The sequence below is a fragment of the Heteronotia binoei genome, chromosome 10, assembly GCF_032191835.1.
Source record: "Heteronotia binoei isolate CCM8104 ecotype False Entrance Well chromosome 10, APGP_CSIRO_Hbin_v1, whole genome shotgun sequence".
In the NCBI taxonomy this organism is placed as follows: domain Eukaryota; kingdom Metazoa; phylum Chordata; class Lepidosauria; order Squamata; family Gekkonidae; genus Heteronotia; species Heteronotia binoei.
In genome coordinates, this window is record NC_083232.1 from 1,600,996 (window position 1) to 1,623,961 (window position 22,966).

General features: G+C 48.7%; 1 protein-coding gene across 2 annotated transcripts in view; it reads right to left on the minus strand.

Moving 5' to 3' along the window:
* DHX30 (DExH-box helicase 30) overlaps positions 1 to 21,569 on the minus strand; it is a 45,170-nt gene extending 23,601 nt beyond the window's left edge. The window contains exons 1-6 of one of the 2 annotated variants that reach the window (XM_060247897.1): positions 21,487 to 21,569; positions 11,443 to 11,573; positions 6,695 to 6,805; positions 3,973 to 4,328; positions 2,681 to 2,804; positions 818 to 971 (exon numbers count right to left, since the gene is read on the minus strand). In XM_060247897.1, the coding sequence (XP_060103880.1) occupies positions 818 to 971; positions 2,681 to 2,804; positions 3,973 to 4,328; positions 6,695 to 6,805; positions 11,443 to 11,573; positions 21,487 to 21,514 (904 nt within the window). In that variant the 5' untranslated portion in view covers positions 21,515 to 21,569. Of the gene's footprint in view, positions 1 to 817; positions 972 to 2,680; positions 2,805 to 3,972; positions 4,329 to 6,694; positions 6,806 to 11,442; positions 11,574 to 13,153; positions 13,370 to 21,486 lie in introns of those variants that run through there. The other variant, XM_060247896.1, reaches the window with a different exon arrangement.
* Between the last annotated feature and the right edge of the window lie 1,397 nt (positions 21,570 to 22,966).

The following is a 22,966-nucleotide window of genomic DNA, read 5'->3' on the forward strand; positions in this document are numbered from 1 at the left end:
GGGAATGAATGACACCGAGTGGGGGAGGAGGAGAGGGAGGCTGGCTGAACCTTAAAAAGCAAAAAAAGGTGCCAGCAGCAGTGACATTGGACTGATTTGATCTATTAGTTTTATATCCCAGCCTCCCTGCCGAGGCAGGCTGTGCCAGCAGAGATCCACAGAATGGAAGTGCTGCTGAGCCAGTTTGGTGTAGTGGTTAAGTGCAGGGACTCTTATCTGGGAGAACCGGGTTTGATTCCCCACTCCTCCACTTGCAGCTGCTGGAATGGCCTTGGGTCAGCCATAGCTCTAATAGAGAGCTAGTTTGGTGTAGTGGTTAAGTGCACGGACTCTTATCTGGGAGAACCGGGTTTGATTCCCCACTCCTCCACTTGCACCTCCTGGGATGGCCTTGGGTCAGCCAAAGCTCTAATAGAGAGCCAGTTTGGTGTAGTGGTTAAGTGTGCGGACTCTTATCTGGGAGCACCGGGTTCGATTCCGCACTCCTCCACTTGCACCTGCTAGCATGGCCTTGGGTCAGCCATAGCTCTGGCAGAGGTTGTCCTTGAAAGGGCAGCTGCTGTGACAGCCCTCTCCAGCCCCACCCACCTCACAGGGTGTCTGTTGTGGGGGAGGAAGGTAAAGGAGATTGTGAGCCGCTCTGAGACTCTTTGGAGTGGAGGGCGGGATATAAATCCAATATCATCTTCTTCTTCTTCTTCTGAAAGAATCCCTGATGCCTGGACATCTCCCCCCCCCCCCCGTCCCGATCCATCTGGGATGCCAGAGCAGCAGAGAGGGGCAGGAAGCCTTTGGTGGCTGTTTCTGTTTCAGCGACTCACCTTCAGTTTCTGGCAGGCCAAAGCCGCTGCTTTGTTCTCCGCCTCCACCTTGCGGCGGCCCTTAGCAGCAAAGGTCATGGGACATGGCCAGCGCAAGGTCAGTTTGCAGATCTTGGTCTTGGTGCCCACCGTGCGGAACTGCATGTACTCCTGTGAGGAGGAAAGGGGGAATTCAGCACGGGGCTGGAGGGAAGAAACTCGCCTCCTTGTGCCGACAATCCTGATGCTGAGAATCCCCATCCAGCTAAGACGCTTGGCTCCTCAAAGCCTATCAAGAGCCGGATTCTGCCTGGCTCCCACCCCTGCACAGCAGACCAGAGCCGAGAGCTGCTGAATGCTCTTGGAGGTCATTAGTCAGAACTTTTAAAGCCACAGAAGCATGTATAACAGGGTTCCCCTAGTGGCTGGAGGGGGCACCATGGCCTCTGCCAGTACTTTTCTTGGCTTTTCAGAAAGTGCATAAGAACATAAGAGAAGCCCTGTTGGATCAGGCCAGTGGCCCATCCAGTCCAATACTCTGTGTCACAGAAGAACATAAGAGAAGCCATGCTGGATCAGGCCAATGGCCCCTCCAGTCCAACACTCTGTTTCACATAAGAACATAAGAGAAACCATGTTGGATCAGGCCAATGGCCCCTCCAGTCCAACACTCTGTTTCACATAAGAACATAAGAGAAACCATGTTGGATCAGGCCAATGGCCCCTCCAGTCCAACACTCTGTGTCACAGAAGAACATAAGAGAAGCCATGCTGGATCAGGCCAATGGCCCATCCAGTCCAACACTCTGTGTCACACAGTGGCCAAATATATATAGTTATCTACCATGACCCCAAGATCTCTCTCTTGGTCAGTCTCTGCCAGTTCACACCCCACCAACTTGCAGTTGGGCCATTGTGAGGCAAAGCTCGATACTGGCTTCCCTCATTCAAATGAAAGTTTTCCACTGGAAGAGAAGGACGACTGGAAAGCAACTGGGATTCCCATAGCCAGAGCGTGTGGCTCCACTCTCCCTTCGAGACTGCATGTCTTCACAGGAGGCATGAGGAGGGAGGGATTCTGTTTGGCTTTACTTCATGAGGCCGCCATTTTAGGGTTTGGCTCCACTTCCTGTAGAAGGCTACCAAAATGTCAGACGGGAACACCCCTATCAAATTTCCAAAGAGGCCCACAGCCTCAAACAACTGAGGAATAACCTAGCTGGCATATACGACTGTATGACTTCACATATTTATGGAATTTAGAAATACAAATGCCTGTTTTCTACAAGCAAAACTGCAAATGCACACACTCTTCACTATGCATCTTAGTTTCTGCCATCTCAGAGGCAGAGCAAAACAGAAGCTGAAGTTACAAAAATAAACCCTCTAGTAAGAAATACAAGTCTATTTGGACAGAAATAGTTTCCACCCGTTGCAGTAGAATTAATAACACTAGGATGTCAATAAGCTTTATAACTTTGAAAAGAGTGATCTTTTCAATAGTGTATTATCATAAACATTACTGAATGTTAAAGTAAAAGTAGTCTCCTGTGTAAGCACCAGTCGTTTTTGACTCTGGGGTGACGTTGCTTTTTACAGAATGTTACTCATGGACAACATTAATCACGCTTTAAAAAAATGTCTATTTGAAAATAATGTATGCCTACCATACAAACAGGAATTACTCTCCAACGCTGTTGATCGTCTTACATAAAACCCTTCATAGCACACTTGTCTTAAAAAATCCCAAAGGAGAAATATTCTACTTACTTTTCAGTGCCACCCAAAATTTCCAAAAAGGATCCTCCCCCCCTCCCCATTTTCCAGGCCTTCGCATCTCAATCCTCCCCATCATCTCTTTTCCTTTGAACTGGACTCACCTTCACTGTGGATGAAGAGGTGGCAATCTGAATCACCTGGGCCAGAAGGTTTTTGGGGAGTGGAAACTGGGTCAGGGCCCGGATGGCTGTGGTGTCATCCGTCATTTCCAGGGAGAAGCCATCCCTGCAGCACAAGAGAACAGGGACATCCTAAACCTTCACGGCTGAGTGCCACACCAGGCCTTTAAAAGCTTGGGAGGAGAGGAGGACCACAGTCACAACTTAAAAAGAAAACCACTCTTAAGGATCCAGAACACTTATTAACAGCTGCATGAAGTTATTTACTGGCCCTGTTTTCTTAAAGGCCACGCAGTTTGCTTTAGTGTCTTTTTAGGGGCAGTGTTTGGAACATCTGTCACAACGGACCTGGGATACTGAATAGTTACAAAGAAGCAGGGAGCTGGAAGGAGATATTGGGGGGGGGTGTCTGGGAATGGTGGGAAGCCAAGGTGCCCAGTCCTCACCCATAAACAGCCCCCCTCCCACTAACAGTAGCTGCTCCCCACAAATTTCTAGGCCTTGACTGCCTCCCCAACTTTTAACATTCCCTCTGCAGCCACGAGGCCTGTGTTTTGCCTTGTTATTAAAAAAGAGAGGCAACGGTCCCAGAGAGTCTACACTGTCTTAAAAGAGACACACATCTGAGCTTGACTGACGTCCACAGAAGAGCATCCGCAGGAGGACATGGTGGGGGACCTGGCCAGCTCCCTCTCGCTCCTGAGGCTAGGCTTTTCTGTGGCCCATGTTCTCTGCATCACACTGACCAGTAGAACCTCCAGGGTATTCTAGAAGGTGGCCAAGATCCCAGCAAAGAGGCTGCCTGAGACTAAAGCTAGGCTTGCAAGAACAAAGCACTCAGCAGCAAGTTAGGGCCAGGATACCACCACCACCACCAGTGCAGAGTTTAACTTCCCTGTTTCTGAACAGGGGCTGGGAAGAGACTCCTGAACTGCTCAAGGGGGTGGGACCGAAATCCCCGCACTTTGCTAATAGCGGAGACAGTGGACCAGAGAAGCAGCTCCTCTCCTGACAAGGTCCACAGGGAGAAGAAACCTCGTGCACCGGGACTACCTTAGTTGGTTGGCCAGCAGGGCTCCATGGAGAAGCCTCATGGAGTTGGGAAAGGCTTCACTTGGAAGAGCAACAGCCAGCAAGGGCCAGAGGCTAGCTCTGAAGATGCATTTGAGATTTCCCCTTCTCTGACACTGCGTTCTGCGTGTGTGCAGGGGGAGGAGGGACTCTCCAAATCGGCTTGCTTTTAAGCCCATCCACTTCGAGAGAAATGTTTCTACCTGACGTCTCTGGAGGGTGTCCGAGCCTCAGGATGCGACATGGTCAAGTAGTTGGAAACGTCAATGGCGTCATCTTCCAGCTCCCCCTCCTCCAGCTCCCCTTCCTCCAGCTCCCCCTCTTCCAGCTCTTCCTTCCGGGCAGGTTTCATGAGCCGGCTGTGCTCCAGGGGCTGGATGGGCTCATCAGGCTCCACCCGCCTCCAGCAGGTCGAAAGATCTGCCAGGGAAGGACCGGACTTGGAGCGCCACCGTCCCTCGGAGTACCACCTCTCGTCGGGGCAGCCCAGCTGCTCGGCAAGGATGCGGTACTTGGCGGCATCGAAGAGTTCATTCCTGGGCCCCAGCAAGCCCCAGCCCTGCAAGAGGGAGAGAGAGGTCATCCCTGCAGCATGAGATGGGAGAGAAAAGGGGCGCTGAAATGGAGCAATCCTAAACAGGAGCCAAACAATCTCGGATAGAGGGGTCCTATACCCAAGGAGCAAAGGTCATACTCACCTCCGGAGGCCAATGTACCCAGGCTGGTTCCTGCTGCCTCAATTGGTCCGATTAGGCTCTCGGTGCAGCCCAGCGGCGGACGGGGTACAGAGGGTGGTTGGCCAAACGGGCCGGGAGCTCCTCTAGTCTCCCTTGGCCACAGCCTAGAGCTGGCCAGGACCAATCAGCGGGGATAAGTTCCCCCCTTTTCTGAACGGCCACATGCACCAAAGAAAATGTAGCAGGGAAAACTGTCTGCTAAGTGCAGCTAGTTTTCCTTTTACTAGTACTTTTTTTATTTCTCTCTGTTTCTACCTTCCTTTTCTTTTACTGTGCTAGTCATGGATTGCACCTAACAGTAATTACTCGATAGTAATTTTTGGAATAATCTGTAATAGTTTGCATAAAAATTATTTAGGCAGTTAAGAATTCTTCGCAATGCTTACTTAATAGTTTAATGATAATATGGGTTCAATTAGATTGATTGTATTTTGATGCAGGAATTATTGAACATATGAAGCTGCCTTATACTGAATCAGCCCCTGGGTCCATCAAAGTCAGTATTGTCTACTCAGACTGGCAGCTGCTCTCCAGGGTCTCAAGCTGAGGTTTTTCACACCTTTTTGCCTTGACTTTAATCTTGTTTTCACCTTCTCTCCTTGGATAGAAAATGGTTTACATATCTAGATACATCTACATAACTTAAAATTCTTACTGGGTATTTTATTGTATGTATGTAAGTATTTATGCTTGTTTATAACCTGATTCCACAAGATTAATTAATTCTATATGAGCATTCATATTGATATTAACTTGTATATTTTCAAAATTCAATAAAATATATAAATGAAAAAAAAAGTTAGTGGTTTTGGTCAGTGACAGATCAGGCCGGAGGCGAAGTCAGGAAAATAGCCCCCTTTATTCAGACCATGCATGCATGGGGTTAGACTGAGGGCTTGTGCCCAGAGATCAAGTCTGAACCCCAATTTAAGGAAGAATGTAAGCTTTTATAGTTGTATAGCCAATACATCACACAGGAATTGAGTGGAGATACAAAATATGATAGGACTGGTGCTTTTAGGTTTTTTTCATCCAAGCATCAGGTACTTTACATACATGACATTTCTAATTTCATACACACAAAAGGTTAACCACACAATTTCCCGTATACTAAACAATCACACTGCCCATGCGTCACAACTTTGGCTTTCTCCAGGAATTTCTCCCAGGCTTTCTCCAGGAATCTCTGCTATATACTTCTCTGTTCTGTTTCAGTAAGTGCAATTTGCTGCAAGCGGCCTCTAGCTAACCCCAAGCCTAACCACATTGCTAGTTCCCCGCTTACTGTGTGCCTGGGCGTGTTGAGCAAGCATTTAGAAAGAGTTCACATCAGCCCAGACCGTTGACTATTTTCTAGCTCCCAAGTTCTTGGCCTACCTAATCAATTAATTTTCTTCTTTTCATCAACCCAGTCTGCCACACTGGCAGAGAGGCTTTCTTCTGGGGGCTGCGGGTTCTTCAGCCCCACCTGACCTCTGCTGGGCTTAAGCTGCAACCAGCACAACTCTAAGCCGTCGGGTGCCTTCCGCAGCAGCACTTCAAACCTCAGCAAGAACAACGGAGCTAGAACAGTGACTGCTGGTTAGCAGAACTTAAGTGCACAGCTAAGTGGGAGTAAGCACCATTTCAGAGCGGTGGGGAAGACAGAGACTTCTGAGCAAGTTCCAAATGCACCTCCTTGAGGTACGCAAGACCAAGCTGGTTAAAAAGCCATGTTTAAGACTGAGGCAGGCTAATCGCTGCCCAGTGGACAGATGGAGCCCCCCTCCCCGGCTGCTTGACAATGCTGGGAGCCCTGGACCTCATCGCTGAGCAGTTAGAGGGCCGCCAAATATGAGGGCAAGCCACAAAGAGCAACAGAGCGGGCCCTGTGAGATCTACACGCTTTTGAGTCCCCGGGGTGAATGTCTGCTCAGAAATGCTCCAGTGCAGGGTGACTTCCAGGTGTGGCCCTTGAGCTGAAAAAAACTGCCCGCCCCTGGTTGGAGAGTCTGCCTCATCTTTAAATCTCATGAACAATTCTGGCAGCGATACAAATCATACGTCCCTCCCTGCACGCACGCACACACACACACACACAGAAAGCACCATTCTGTTAAGAACTGTACCCGCTCAGTGCATAGAATCAACAAGTGCACCAGAGGCTACGCATCAGTGGGGCTAAGAAGGCCAACCCTGCCCCAGTCACCTTGAAGAGCTGGCAAGCAGCGGCCGCAGCCTGTCGCTCGGCGTCGATCTTCTTGGTCCCATAGCCTTCCACCTCCACGTTCTTTGGCCACTTAATGAGCAGTGTGACTTTCTGCAGGAGAAGGTGGGGGCGGGGGGGGGGAGAAACCAGAAATAACCTGGACATCCAGAATATAACGCTCAGTCCATCTTCACCTTTTAACAAAGGCACACGAGCTTAATCAATTTGACCCATTGTAAAGACCAAAGAAAATCACTTTCTTAAAATTGAACCTCAGGAACAACTTCCCACCCATGGGCAGTTTCAATGACATTGGCTAATTCTCCCTTTAACCTAGGTCAGCCAGAAGTCCACCAAGTCCAGCATAAGAGAAGCCCTGTTGGATCAGGCCAATGGACCATCCAGTCCAACACTCTGTGTCACATAAGAACATAAGAGAAGCCATGTTGGATCAGGCCAGTGGCCCATCCAGTCCAACACTCTGTGTCACATAAGAACAGAAGAGAAGCCATGTTGGATCAGGCCAGTGACCCACCCAGTCCAACACTCTGTGTTACATAAGAACATAAGAGAAGCCATGTTGGATCAGGCCAATGGCCCATCCAGTCCAACACTCTGTGTCACATAAGAACATAAGAGAAGCCATGTTGGATCAGGCCAGTGGCCCATCCAGTCCAACACTCTGTGTCACATAAGAACAGAAGAGAAGCCATGTTGGATCAGGCCAATCGCCCATCCAGTCCAACACTCTGTGTCACATAAGAACATAAGAGAAGCCCTGTTGGATCAGGCCAATCGCCCATCCAGTCCAACACTCTGTGTCACATAAGAACATAAGAGAAGCCCTGTTGGATCAGGCCAGTGGCCCATCCAGTCCAACACTCTGTGTCACATAAGAACATAAGAGAAGCCCTGTTGGATCAGGCCAGTGGCCCCTTCAGTCCAACACTCTGTGTCACATAAGAACATAAGAGAAGCCCCGTTGGATCAGGCCAATGGCCCATCCAGTCCAACACTCTGTGTCACATAAGAACATAAGAGAAGCCATGTTGGATCAGGCCAATGGACCATCCAGTCCAACACTCTGTGTCACATAAGAACATAAGAGAAGCCATGTTGGATCAGGCCAATGGACCATCCAGTCCAACACTCTGTGTCACATAAGAACATAAGAGAAGCCATGTTGGATCAGGCCAATGGACCATCCAGTCCAACACTCTGTGTCACACAGCGGCCCAAAATAAAACAAAAAAACCCAAGTGCCATCAGGAGGTTCACAAGTGGGGCTAGAAGCCCTTCTACTTTGCGCTTCCCCAAGCACCAAGAATACAGAGCATCACTGCCACAGACAGTTCCAATAATATGCCGTGGCTAATAGCCACTGATGAACCTCTGCTCCATATTTTTATGGAGCTGTCTATGCTTGTAGCCGCCGCCACCTCCTGTGGCAGTGAATTCCACATGTTAATCACCCTTTGGGTGAAGAAGTACTTTATTTTATCTGTTCTAACCCGACTGCTCAGTAATTTCATTGAGTGCCCACGAGTTCTTGTATTGTGAGAAAGGGAGAAAAGGACTTCTTTCTCTGCTTTCTCCATCCCATGCATAATCTTGTAAACCTCTATCATGTCACCCCGCAGTCGACGTTTCTCCAAGCTAAAGAGCCGCAATTGTTTTAACCTTTCTTCATAGGGAAAATGTCCCAAACCTTTAATCATTCTAATTGCGCTTTTCTGCACTTTTTCCAATGCTATAATATCCTTTTTGAGGTGCGGTGACCAGAATTGTACACAGTATTCCAAATGAGACAGCACCATCAATTTATACAGGGGTAGAGAGCTAGTCTGATATAGTGGTTAAGTGTGCAGACTCTTCTCTGGGAGAACTGGGTTTGATTCCCCACTCCTCCACTTGCAGCTGCTGGAATGGCCTTGGGTCAGCCATAAGTCTGGCAGAGGTTGTCCTCGAAAGGGAAGCTGCTGTGAGAGCCCTCTCAGCCCCACCCACCTCACCGGGTGTCTGTTGTGGGGGGAGAAGATAAAGGAGATTGTAAGTCTCTGATTCAGAGAGAAGGGCGGGGTATAAATCTGCAATTCTTTTACTTCTTCTTCATTATGATCCTGTTTCACAGAGTAAACAGCCAGTTGCCCTGGAGGGCCAATGAAGAGGGAGCACAGGACAAGAGGCCCTCCCCTGCCACTACCCCCCAGCACTGGGATTCAAAGATTCGATGCTTCTGCGGATGAAGGCTCCTTCAGTCCCCAAAGCTAGCGGCCACTGATGGGCCTCTCCTCCATGAATCTCTCTCAAGTCCTTTCAAAGCTATCTAAAGATCCTGCTGCTCCTTGGTTTGGCCTAGTCGCTTCCAGCAATTTCAGACTGCAAGTCTTATTAATTACCTGTAGTACCTGCCTTTTATTAATTACCTGCCTTTTAAGTGTTTTAACTATTTATTGGTATAATTGCTTTAAAGGCTTTGCAGAATCTTGTTGTGACCTGCCCTGGGTCTGCTTGCAGGGAGGGCGGGATACAAATAGAATTTTATTAAAAAGTAAATTATTACGTGGCCATCGCCAGTGTTCTCTCTAAGCTGAGTTAGTGTGAGCCAGCTCACAGATTTTTAGCCTCCAGCTCACACATTTTTGTCTTAGCTCAGGAAGGATGACCCCAGAGCACACTCACTGATGCAGCAGCTCACAACTTTAATGCCAGTAGCTCACAAAGTAGAATTTTTGCTCACAAGACCCTGCAGCTTAGAGGGAACATTGGCCATCACTACTTCCACTGGCAGCAAACTCTAGAGTTTAACTACTCGTCTGAAATCTACCAGGGACAGGGCTTTCTCTGTAACGGCCCCTTTCTGGTGGAACCAGCTGCCAGAAGAGGTGAGGGCCCTGCGGGACCTTGCCCAGTTCCACAGGGCCTGTAAGATAGCCCTCTTCCGGCTGGCTTATAACTAACCGGCATTGGAAACTGAGTGTAGTTTTAATAGACTGCTGTTATGTTTTTTAATTTTTTAACTGTGTAAAATGTTTAAATTTAATATTTTTATGTTAGATTTTATGTGCTGTGAGCCGCCCTGAGCCACTTCGGTGGGAAGGGCGGGATATAAATCGAAACTAAACTAAACTAAACTACTCATTCAGTAAAGTAGTATTTATTTTCGTCTGTTCTGAATCTACTATTGATCAACATCCCCGGGTCTGCCCCTGGGTTCTAGTGCTATGGGAGAAGAAGAAAAAAACAAACCTCCCTGTACCCAATTTCTTCACCTTTATGTAGAATGTTATAAACATCTATTATGCTTCCCTTATAAATCTTTTTTTGTAGAGTGAAAAGTCCCAGACTCTTTTGCTTTTCCTCACAGGAATGGTGTAACCCCTTAATCAGCTTGTTTATCCTCTTCTGTGCTTTTTCCAGCTCTGTACTCTTTTTCCGATACGCAGAAACCAGAACTGTACACAGGGTTCCAGAAGGAGGCAGCGCCGTAGCGTGACAGTATTGGCTGTTTTACTTTCAGTTCCTTTCCTAATAATCCCCAACATGGAGTTCGCCTTCACCACTACTGCATACAGAGTCAACAGTTTCACTTTGCTCTCTACTAAAACCACAGGTTCCTCTGCTCAGATATCTCCCCATGGAACTTCGACAGTCAGCCTCTTCCTTTATTCTTGTGTTTAGGCTGCTCACAAAGCTTCTCTCTCAGCAAAAGCTCTTTCCTTGTCCTGCGCAGTAACACAGGTCAAGAGCCTCATAGGGATATCACCAACATCAACCACTGCTGGGATCACCATTATCAACCATTATCAAGGACAGAATGAGTAGGCACACTGATGAACACGAGTTATTGAGGAAGACTCAGCATGGGTTCTGTAAGTGAAGATCTTGCCTCACTAACCTGTTACAGTTCTTTGAGGGGGTGAACAAACATGTGGACAAAGGAGACCCGATAGATGTTGTTTACCTTGACTTCCAGAAAGCTTTTGATAAAGTTCCTCATCAAAGGCTCCTTAGAAAGCTTGAGAGTCATGGAGTAAAAGGACAGGTCCTCTTGTGGACCAAAAACTGGCTGATTAATAGGAAGCAGAGAGTGAGTATAAATGGGCAGTCTTCGCAGTGGAGGACGGTAAGCAGTGGGGTGCCGCAGGGCTCGGTACTGGGTCCCATGCTCTTTAACTTGTTCATAAATGATTTAGAGTTGGGAGTGAGCAGTGAAGTGGCCAAGTTTGCGGATGACACTAAATTGTTCAGGGTGGTGAGAATCAGAGAGGATTGTGAGGAACTCCAAAGGGATCTGTTGAGGCTGGGTGAGTGGGCGTCAACATGGCAGATGCGGTTCAATGTGGCCAAGTGCAAAGTAATGCACACTGGGGCCAAGAATCCCAGCTACAAATACAAGTTGATGGGGTGTGAACTGGCAGAGACTGACCAAGAGAGAGATCTTGGGGTCGTGGTAGATAACTCACTGAAAATGTCAAGACAGCGTGCGGTTGCAATAAAAAAGGCCAACGCCATGCTGAGAATTATTAGGAAGGAAATTGAAAACAAATCAGCCAGTATCATAACGCCCCTGTATAAACCGATGGTGTAGTCTCATTTGGAATACTGTGAACAATTTTGGCCACTGATCCAACATGGCTTCTCTTATGTTCTTACCACGCACAGCAGCTCAAACAAAAGCCCAGCGATCAGACAGATTTTATTCCCGCTTCATGTGATATCAAATTTGGGATGAACACAGAGGGTACCTTTTTCCGAGGCCCATTGGTATGAATATACACCAGCTTATCTCGTGCATGGGAGATGCCCAGGGCTCTTCCAATCACACTGTTGAGTAAGTTTTTAGGCTGGGGAAATTCTTTCAACAAATCTCTTGAATCTGAAACAAAACAGCGGTTGTTAAATACTTGACAGTTTCAGGAATTTGCAGAGCAAGACCCTATTCAGTAAGGTACTCAGCATCCATCTGACAGCAATTAATTTAGGGGGAGGTATTTGTGTTTCTTGCATTGTGCAAGGGGTTGGACTAGATGACCCTGGAGGTCCCTTCCAACTCTAGGATTCTATGACCCATGTGGGGTCAGCACTGCCTCTGTTTTGCAGACGACAGTGGCCTCCCGTTCACCTGTGGGCCCACCTATGATCCCTACAGCTACCTATTCTCCTGTGGACCAAGGAACATAACACCCAAGAATATTTCTGGGTGCCTACTGTGCTTTTCATTTGGAGCTCAGGGATGTTTTTTACTTGCTGCCCAGCTTCAGGAATTCCTGTCTGCTAATTCCATCTTTCAAATGCATGTCCCTGCATTTCACCCCCTTCAAATCACAGCTGACTTACAGTAACCTCCTTGGGGCAAGAGACGCAAGTGCCTGCCTCTGTGTTAACACCCCTAAGCCAACTCTACTTAGATTCTGAAATCTGATGAGATAAGGCTAGCCTGGCTTTAACGTATGAACCAAAAACTTTATACATATTTTTGTGTTTTCACTTAACAAATGAAATCCCCTTCTGGATTTGTGAACCAAGGAAGAAGCCAAAGTAATTCTCCTACTTGTGGAGATCTAATGAAAAAGCAAAAAGAGAGAAATGTAGGGAAAAAAAGTTTTGAAGAAATGGTTGGTGGGTGGTTTCCTCAGTGCTAACTCCATCCAACCATAGAAATAGACATTCGGTGGGGATATCATGATACCAAGCCAAGGCATTCCAGCACAGGATTCAAGACTGCATGAATTTAAAACAGGATGACAGATAGGCTAAATATCGATGTGGGATTAATAATTAACTCAGAGTTGTGTGATGTTTATTATTTATTTACTTACTTCCATTGATTTATACCCTGCTCCTCCTGCGAATGGCTCAGAAGAAAGTTGAGGAAAAAGACTAGTAAAGTTTTCCAGGGGAAAGATCACCAAGCAGACTACTTTACCACACCAGCAGCTGTGAGCCCTGGACAGTCTGCAGTGCATCCAGAAAGAAAAACCTGGACTTTGTCATCAACTGCCCAGGTCACTGACTGCCACGAACAAATGAATGGGGGCAAACACACAACCAAACCACAATGGTCGCTTTCGCAGGATCTAAATACTTGCGAGGCCTTTCTTGGCCAAGGCTGCCTCTCCTCCATAAGCTACAACACAAATACAACCCCACGTTCACGAACGTTGAGAAAGGCTGCACAGCGCCCCCCCCCTGCAAGGACAGAGTGTGCTGGCGAAGACAAACGGGCTCGAACGCGCGGTGCTGGAACAAACCCAGCTACTTTTTTGGGGGGGGGGGTTGCTCCTCCCCCTCCCCCAGCGAAGGGCCGCGCATCTTTCAAACACAGAACCGAATCTGCAGAGCGAGCCCGCAGGCAGGGTCAGGGCTCTGCTGCCCCCTCCGCCTTGCAGCGGGCGCCCTTCGCTCCCCTCCTCGCCCCGGTGGGGGGGGGGGGCGGGGAGGCTTTGCCGCGCTCACCGTGGAGCCCCATCGCGCCGCCCTCCCGGTCCTCTCCCTCCTCCGACTGCTTGTCCTCCGCCCCAGCCGCGACCTCGCACAAGGTCCTCCGGAGCGGGTCGCTGGACGCCACCGGCCTCCAGCGCGCACGCCGCAACGGCCCCGTCGCGCCGTTCACCAGACTCCGCAGGAGCCGGCTGGGAGCTGCCATCTTGGACGACCCGCGCGTGCGCAAGACCCGGCGAGGAGCCCGCGCGTGCGCAGGAGGCGGGAGAAGGGATCGCCCCGAGCGCCCCCTGGCGGGCGCCGGCACTCTCCCGTACAGAGGCGGCGGGGGACCCGGCGCTACCCTCCCGACTGCGCAGGCGCACCCCTTCCCGCGGGTCGTGTGCGCATGCGGCCTCAGCAACCCTCTCGCCAGAGAAGCCAAAGGAGGCGCCCCGGAGGGCAGCAGCTGCTGCTGCTCTGCGGGGAACTGCGCGATCCCCTAGTCCGCAGCAGCAGGAGAGGCGACGCCGGGCATCCCTCCCCGCCCCAGGCCAAAGACAAGCCACAGGGGGCCCAGCGTGGGCTTGGACGGTGCACCAGCGGCCTTGCTAGTTGCAAACAGCTCCTCCGTCCAGCGGGCACGTTAGCCTTCCTGCTGCAGCAGGGGCGAAGAGCTGGAGTCCAGCAACCCCTGAAAGACTCCCCCACCTTGAGGCAGGGCAGCAGCTTTCCCGGGGAGTCACTCGGAAGTCCCTCCCCTGCCACCCATTTTGGTAGCCTTCCACCAAGGCAGTAATCCCAGGGCCACCTACAGTTGCCAACCTCCAGGTGGCAGAAGTGCAAAAAATCATCCAGAAACCCAGTGTCCTTTCCATTCATAATAGCAGTTCATAGTCTTTATGGTGGAGATCCGGGAAAGAAGTCGGCAAAGCCGTGAATGGAGAGTCTGACACGCCAGAGATTTCTTTCACGACATGCCGGTGTAGGGAGGCGCGTACTGCCCTGTTTCACCGAAGGCTTTTACAAGTTGCAAAGTAATAATAATATAAAATCACCAGCCATTTCAGACATAAAATTGTTAAGGATTGCATAAGCAATCATACATACCTTCAAAATGCATTCAGACGTTTACAAGAGGCACAAAGCTCAAATATTCTGCAGAGTACAAACGGCAAGGTGTAGCCATACATCACATGGTAATGTACTTATAGACAGGTGTTAGTAATTACTACACATCCATAAAGCTACAACATAATAACCAAAAACAATATACAAGAATGTTAATTCAAAGAAAACAGGAAAGATCCCAATCGCTATTGAGTCCATTCGGTATCAGGGAATTTAATTTAAAAATCCAACGCATTTCTTGCTTAAGTAGCCACTTCTGCATATCTACTTTACCCTGCAATCGTAACAGAAACTTTTCTATCACAAAACATTTTTAAGTCATTGGGATCATGTTTTAATTGGCGAAAATGGTCCGTAAGAGGGGCTTCAGAAACGAAATTTTTAACGCAAGACCTGTGTTTCAGAATGCGTGTTCTAACCGCGCGTCCGGTACTCCCACAACAGATTTTTAAACAAGGACATAAAATAAATCTTCTTGGACCTCATTGATATCATTTTTGAGCATAATTTTTTTAGACTTCAGGGGCAGTTCTATGTACAAATTAGAGGGGTTTCAATGGGCAGCCCTTTCTCTTCCACTGTTGCTTGCTTATTTATGGACTATCTAGAGAAAGAATTTTTTTGTAATGCTTTGGTTAATCCATTTTTTTCCTTCTATATTGTGGTTTCGTCGTTATATTGACGATATTATGGCTGTTGTAGCTGATATCGATATGGTGGGTCCCTGGGTTGATTGGATAAACAGTATCCATTCTTCCATTCAATTTAGTTACCAAGCTGACCTTAATTCCATGGCCTTTTTGGACACTGTGGTCTTTAAATCCAGCGATAATACTCTTGCAGTGAGACCCTATAAAAAATCCATTGATAAATCCTTACCATTAAGATTTGACAGCTGTCATTCCACATATTTAAAAAAGAGTTTGCCTGTTTCATAGCTGACTAGAGCTAAACGAAATTCAACACATTGGGAGGACTTTGAGGGTGAAAGGTCTTGAGTCTGTACCCAATTTAAAGCATGTGGATACCCTGAGCATGTATTTAATTCAGCGTGTGAATGAGTTAATAAGATGAGCTAATAAGATGTCCAGAACAACAACGTTTTCTAAACAAAAACAAACTGTGAAAAATGAGTGGAGAGAACAGAACAGATTGACATGCATGTTTCAGTTTTCCCCGTTGTCCTATTCAATTCAAAATGCTCTCAGAAAAGTTTGGTTTATAGTAAAAGATATTCCAGATCTCGCGTTAAACATTTCGTTTCTGAAGCACCTCTTATTGACCATTTTTATCAATTAAAACATGATCCCAATGACTTAAAAAAATTTTGTGATAGAGAAGTTTCTGTTACGATTGCAGGGTAAAGTAGATATGCAGAAGTGGCTACTTAAGCAAGAAATGTGTTGGATTTTTAAATTAAATTCCCTGATACCGAATGGACTCAATAGCGATTGGATTCTTTCCTGTTTTCTTTGAATTAACATTCTTGTATATTGTTTTTGGAATGCTGTGGCTATTATGTTGTAGCTTTAAGGATTTGTAGTAATTACTAACACCTGTCTATGTTATCATGTGATGTATGGCTACGCCTTACTGTTTGTACTCTGCAGAATATTTGAGCTTTGTGCCTCTTGTAAATGTCTGAATGTATTTTGAGCTTTGTGCCTCTTGTAAACGTCTGAATGTATTTTGAAGGTATGTATGACTTGCTTCTGCAATCCTTAACAATTTTATGTCTGAAATTGCTTGTGATTTTATAATATTATTACTTTGCAGCTTGTAAAAGCCTTCAGTGAAACAGGGCAATATGCGCCTCCCTGTTGTGTTCTTGTGCTAGGCTGCTAATTGTCCCTACACCGGCATGTGCTGAAAGAAATCTCTAGAGCGTTGGACTCTCCATTCACGGCTTTGCCAACTTCTTCCCCGGATCTCCACCATAAAGACTATGAACTGCTATTATGAATGGAAAGGACACTGGGTTTCTGGATGATTTTTTGCACTTTTGCTTATATTGTTTGATAAACTTTATATTTTCATAATTGAGGCTGGTTTTTTGTGGATGCCTTAGGGCTTGATTTCTCTTTTCCTTTCCACGTTACTCTTTGTGTTGCTGCAGCTTCCAGGGGGCACCTGGAGATCTCCTGCTGTTACAAGTAATCCCCAGACTACAGGGATTAACTCCAGGGAGGGGGAACGCTGATTTGGGGGGGGGGGGCTGTATGGCATTGTACCCTCCTGAAGTCTCTCTCCTTCCCAAACCGTGCCCCCCCAGGCTCCACCCCCAAGATCTCCCAAGAGTTTCTCAACCCGGAGCTGGCAACCTTACAGCGTCTGCAGAGTTAAAAGTGAAATACTTTAAACAAAGCATCATAATATCCTCAACCTTTTAGATTTTGTCCTAGCGCCCCCTAGATGACTGGAAAGTAAACCAAAACCCTGGTAGCTAAACCACACTTGTCAAATGGCACAAAGCACAACAACTAAGTGGTGCTAACCTCCAGCTGAGACCTGGAAATTGCCTACAATTACAACCGATGTCCAGACTACAGAGCTGAGTTCCCCCGGGGGAAATGGCAACTTTGGAAGGAGGGCTCTATACTTCTAAACCCCACTGAAGTCCTTCCCCTGCCCAAAAGCTGCCCTCCCCAGTCGTCTTCTCCAAATCTCCAGGAATTTTCCAGCCCAACTTGCACAAAAGTCTTGGTGTCACTGCAGGGGCCCCCAAAGAACTGCACCAACTATTCCATACCAACACAAGAAGCCCAGGGACAGAGGAAAGGGTGGGATTGTGCCCCTAGACATCACGCAGGGGACTGAGGAACAGGATTTTTTCTACTCTCTTACACTGGTGGAAAGCTCTGCTGCAGTCACAGACAGAGGAGCTGTGAAAGAGTCAAAGACTCCGCACACCAGGATGCATAGAATGACATGGTGCTGCTCTGTCCCCACACTGTACAGGACACAGGGAAATGAGAAAACCAAGGAATGCAGTTCTGGCAAAAGGGAAGCAAACTGAAACACACCAGCAAGTGGGAAATGGGATGGTGGGAAGTGAAAGGAGAGAAAGAGGCAAGCAGAGAGATGAAGCACTCATAGGCCTCCCACAAGAGGACTCAGGTGGGCAGCTGTGTTGGTCTGAAGCAGCAGAAGCTGGAATCCAGACAGGCCCCTTTAAGACCCAACAAAATTTTATTCCGGGCATCAGTTTCTGTGTGCATGCACACTTCTTCAGATACACTGAACCAGAAGTCACCAACCGTTACATATAGGTAGAAGGTGAGGAGGGTGTTGCTAGGAAGGGCCAGTTAAGAGTCAAGATGCGTAAGTAACTGAGCAGTACAGAGAGCTCAGACTAGATGAAGGTGATCAGAAAGACTGGTGAATAGCACCAGATTAGCATACAGCCTAATAAAGGACTAGCCATTCATGGGAACTACCCCCCTCCACATATATAAGGCTTGAGGAGGTCTGTTTCAATACATCTGAAAAAGTGTGCATGCACACAAAAGCTAATACCCAGAATTAAACTTCGTTGGCCTTAAAGGTACAAGAGGAGGCAGAAGGGGTGAACACATGACTTTGCCTTATACTGAATCAGACCACTGGTCCATCAAAGTCAGCTGGCAGCGGCTCTCTAGGGTCTTAGACTGAGGTCTTTCGCATAACCTGAAATCTGATCCTTTTAATTGAGAGTTGCCAGGGATTGAACATGGGACCTTCTGCATGCCAAGCAGATGTTCAGCCTCTGGACCAATACCCCAAAGGAAGTTCACCTTTGCGGGAGCAACACGGGCTCCATGGCAAGGGCCCTCCGTCCTTATCACACAGCTTAAGTCAGCGAAAGGACAGCTGTGGCAGAATGCTTTCCTGGAAGGAAGCCCCACCGAATACAGTTGGCCTCAGTCCTTCATCGCCCAGCTCAGGGTTGCTTCCATATCCTCCCTTCGCCCTACTTGCCAGGGTGGAGGGGAAGAGCCGTAATAAGCTTGGAACTTTTTGATCGCATGCCTTTGCACGTGAGAAATACACTGAATGCAGCCCTCTGAACCAGCCTGGGTGCTGCTCCCTGCAGGGCCGGCCCTAGGGTGTGTGGTGCCCCAGGCAGATCAGCCACCTGCTGCCCACTCCATGGCACTGCCCCCTCCCCCGAGGATGCTCAGAGAGCGATACAGAGACTGCACGGCGGCAGGGAGGGCTCCTGGCCGACACGCAGTTTCTGTATCACTCTCTGAGTGTCCGAGAACACTTAGGGAGCGATACAGAGGCTGTGCGCTGGCCAGGAGCCCTCACAGGGCAAAATTGGGGCATTTGCCTATGATGCCAGGCCGGAAGGGCCCAATTTGGCACCCTCCCCATCCCGGCACCCAAGGCAAATGCCTAGTGGGAAGGCTGTCCCTGGCTCCCTGTCCCCAAGCTGCAGGCTCCTGCCAGAGCACCAGCCGAAACCCACAAAAGACCTTCCCAGGGGAGCTCCCACCGCTGCCACAGGGAAGGCTGCTGACCCAGACAACCATATGACATCCTCCCAAGCACTCTGCAGTTGATCGGCACTTTGGGCCTGTCACTCACCTCCCCCTTGCAGAAACACAACCAGGAACAAGATCATCACCCAAGACCACAGGAAGACGGGGTCAGGCCCTTGCTCCCACCTAACCGTCTGTTCACAGCCAGCCCACCCTTTGGAAGGCAAGTTGTTGAGAGTACAGACCCAGCCGAGGCCTCCTCCTATGGGACTTCCTGTGTGGGACATACATTGAACTCCCTGCTGGACACACTCCCAGCAAAGAGGAAAAGCACTTCATAGCACACATAGAAGAAGGATGACTAGGCAAGCACCAACAGTCAGAAGCAAAGACTGTAGTCCTGTATCCCTGCAACCCCTCCCCGCCCCCACCCCGGCCCCGATCTGGGGAGAGAACGGTCCTACTGATCAAAAAAGTGAGCACCTAGTGAGCACATGAGAGAAGGCCTTTTTGATGGCTGCCCCATGGTTATGGAACAACCTCCCCAGGGAGGTACACCTGACCCCCTCCCCTTACTTTTAGTACTCAGGAAGAAGCTGAAGAGGGTTTGTATTTAGGACTGCATTTGACTGATTTGGTTTTTATTTAGTGGCAATCCTAACTGGAGTTTTTAAAATGGGATCTTGTGTGTGTTTAGTCTCGGCCAAACCTACCTCAAAAGTCAAGGTAGTCCCCTGTGAAAGCACCAGTCGTTTTTGACTCTGGGGTGATGTCACATGCAGCGATTTCATGGCAGACTTTTTTACGGGGTGGTTTGCCGTTGCCTTCCTCAGACATCTACTCTTTCCCCCCAGCAAGCTGGGGACTCCCTTTGACCTACCTCAGAAGGATGGAAGGCTGAGTCAACCTTGAGCCGGCAACATGAACCCAGCTTCCCCTGGGATCAAACTCAGGTCATGAGCAGAGAGTTCAGACTGCAGTACTGCAGCTTTACCACTCTGCGCCACGGGGTAGTTATTGTTAGAATGAAATGGCAGAGAGAAGAATTACGTAGCTCACTTTGGGTCCCTACTGGGGAGAGAGGTGGTGTGTAAATGATGTTAAATGAAATAAAACACGACGAACAAGGAGACAGGGACGATGCTGAGGAGTGGCGCCCTTTGGGTGTGGGATGGTCCCCAGCCACAAATACGGTGGGAAAGACAGGCCATGAGGGAATTCTACAGCCACTCTAGGGGGAAAAGAACCCCGTGTGTGAACTGCAGTGATGGACAGTAAGACCAGCCACAAATACCACGCCTTTGACAGGAGAGAAGCAGAAAACAGAAGGGGGGGAGAACAGACAGCCTAGTCTTCGCAGGAGGATAGCAAGTGGTTTGTCACGGAACAGGGCACACAGCACGTAGGAAAGACGGCAAAAGTCATTGGTCTCCTGGTTCACATCAAACAATTTGTTTTATTAAGCAAAGGAAAGTGCTTTAACAGCGCGTAACTGCCACTTTGAGTTCTGCTGCCCAGCAGGTCAGGGTGATGCCCCTCCTGGCTGTGGTGGTCTCAAAAGGGGCCAAACCGGCATAGGTCAGGCCGTGCTTAGGCAGGCACAGGGTCACTTCTCGACTCCCCTCTCCTGTCACAAGCGTCATTGTGGGCTCCGTGACAAACCAGTAGCCTTAGCGTGACAGCTCCCGTTCTCTTTCTCCTCTCTGCCCAGGATGGGTTTGGAAGTTCTCGGATTCGGCGGCAGCAGCTGATCCAGCCCTCCTCCTCCCCACCATCATGCCAAATTACCTTGGGATCCATCATTCCTGAGCAATGCACCTTTAGGGGTGAGGAAAAGTGGGGGCAGAGCTGTAAAGCTAACCCCCCTCTGGATTCTGGCATGAGTAATTCCTCTAAGATCAACAGTTGTGGACTTGGAAGGAGCTGGAATTCGGACAGATGACCAGAGTAAGGAGTGCCAGAAGAATGTTCAGCAGTGGTGGGGGTGGGGAAACACAGCATGGCAGGAGGTGAGAACACAATGCGGAGAGGTCAGCGTCTCACTTGGATGGGACAACGAGGCACAAATGGGAGCTGTGGAAGAGCTATCAAGTTCTCTGTCTCATTTTAAATTGGCAGAAAGCAAAACTACAAGTTGGTGTGGTTAAGTGGACGGAGAATGGACTTGGGGTAAGAAAACCCCTCTGCTACAGATGTATTGTGGGGGTTTTGACCCATCACCCCAGTTTTCTGCCTTTTGAACAGAAATCATGAATTACTGAACATGGCTGCTGTGAGGGCAGATAACAGGGCTGTCATGAACATATGAAGCTGCCTTCTACTGAATCAGACTCTCAGTCCATCAACGTCAGTCTTGTCTACTCAAACTGGCAGCGGCTCTCCAGGGTCTCAAGCGGAGGTTTTTCATGCCTATTTGCCTGGACCCTTTTTAGTTGGAGATGCTGGGGATTGAACTTGGGACCTTCTGCTTCCCAAGCAGATGCTCTACCACTGAGCCACGGTCGAGATCTGCATTCCCACACAGCTTCAAGAACTGCGCAAACTGCTCACTCTCTGCAGCCTTTCGATGTGTCTTGACTGGATGTCTGAAAAGCATTCCCAAGTCCTTGGATGAAATGGAATCCTGGGGTTTTCAGCTCAACAGATGACCCAGGATATGTCTTTCCTAACCCGCCCCCTCCTTTCTTTGTTTCAGAGAGTCCATTGGGAAAACTACCAGCCCACTGGTTAAGCTTAGGAGGCCTCCTGAGCCCTCCCACCCCGACCGCTTCTTACCTCTTCTGCAGGAATTCAAGGAGAACATTGCTGGCAGAGGGAAAAGGCCCAGTCCCTGGAAAGACAAGAGGGTGAGGGGAGAGGAGGCAAGGTGGGTCAGAGTCAGCAGGTACCATTTTCATCAAACGCTTACGCAACATTTTCGTACCAAGAGACAGACGTGATGCCAAAGGGCTTGTGGTTCTATGGCTCTCAAAAGCGGAGCCCGAGCACAGAGGCTGATAGGAACTGGAACATCACAATCAAAACACATTAATTTCCCCATCCCAATTATACATGATTGGCTAAGAAGATGCTTCATCTGAGCTAGAAACAGCTAGATGGGTGCTGTGGAACAGGAACATATGGAAAAAAAATATTCAAGATCTGTGTGGGTGGCCATGGTAATCTGTCTATAGCAGCAGAAAAGAGCAAGAAATCAGTAGCAGCTTAAGGACTAATAAAATTTGTGACAGAACAAAGTCCAAGTTCAATGGCACCTTTCGGACCAACAAAGTTTTGTTCAGAGCCAGTTTGGTGTAGTGGTGAAGTGCACGGACTCTTATATGGGAGAACCGGGTTTGATTCCCCACTCCTCCACTCGCACCTGCTGGCATAGCCTTGGGTCAGCCGTAGCTCTGGCAGAAATTGTCCTTGAAAGGGCAGCTGCTGTGAGAGCCCTCTCCAGCCCCACCCACCTCACAGGGTGTCTGTTGTGGGGGAGGAGGGGAAAGGAGATTGTGAACCGCTCTGAGACTCTTTGGAGTGGAGGGTGGAATGGAATCTCTGCACCCCAAAATCCTTCATATGAAGCTGCCTTCTACTGAATCAGACCCCCCTCGGTCCATCAAAGTCAGTATTGCCTACTCAGACTGGCAGCGGCTCTCCAGGGTCTCAAGCAGAGGTTTTTCACACCTACTTGCCTGGACCCTTTTGAGTTGGAGATGCCGGGGATTGAACCTGGGACCTTCTGCATACCAAGCAGATGCTCTACCACTGAGCCACCATCCCTCCCTTAAAGCTGCCTTCATTCCTTGTGAACATATGAAACTGCCTTATACTGAATCAGACTCTCGGTCCATCAAAGTCAGTATTGTCTGATCAGACTGGCAGCCGCTCTCCAGGGTCTCTTCTTCTTGGAATGAGCTTTGTGTGTGCACACAGATACAACATGGCAGTGAGCCATGACTCACAAAAGCCACAGATTTTGTTAGTCTTTAAGGTGCTACTGGTCTCTTGCTCTTTTCTGCTGCAAGATCAGCGAAATGCGTTCAGATGTGCTTGTTTGGTGAGAGCCTGCTCCAGCCTCCCTCCAACAACTGCCAACAGCAGGTAGAACAGCTAGAGAGGAGTCCAGTCATTCCTCAGAGACCAACATATGCTTTCGAGAGTCAAAGCTCCCTTTGCCAGAAAGCAGGAGGGGGTGTTGCAAGGAAGGACGGTGTTTGGGGAGGGACGGTGGCTCGGTGGTAGAGCATCTGTGCTTGGTATGCAGAAGGTC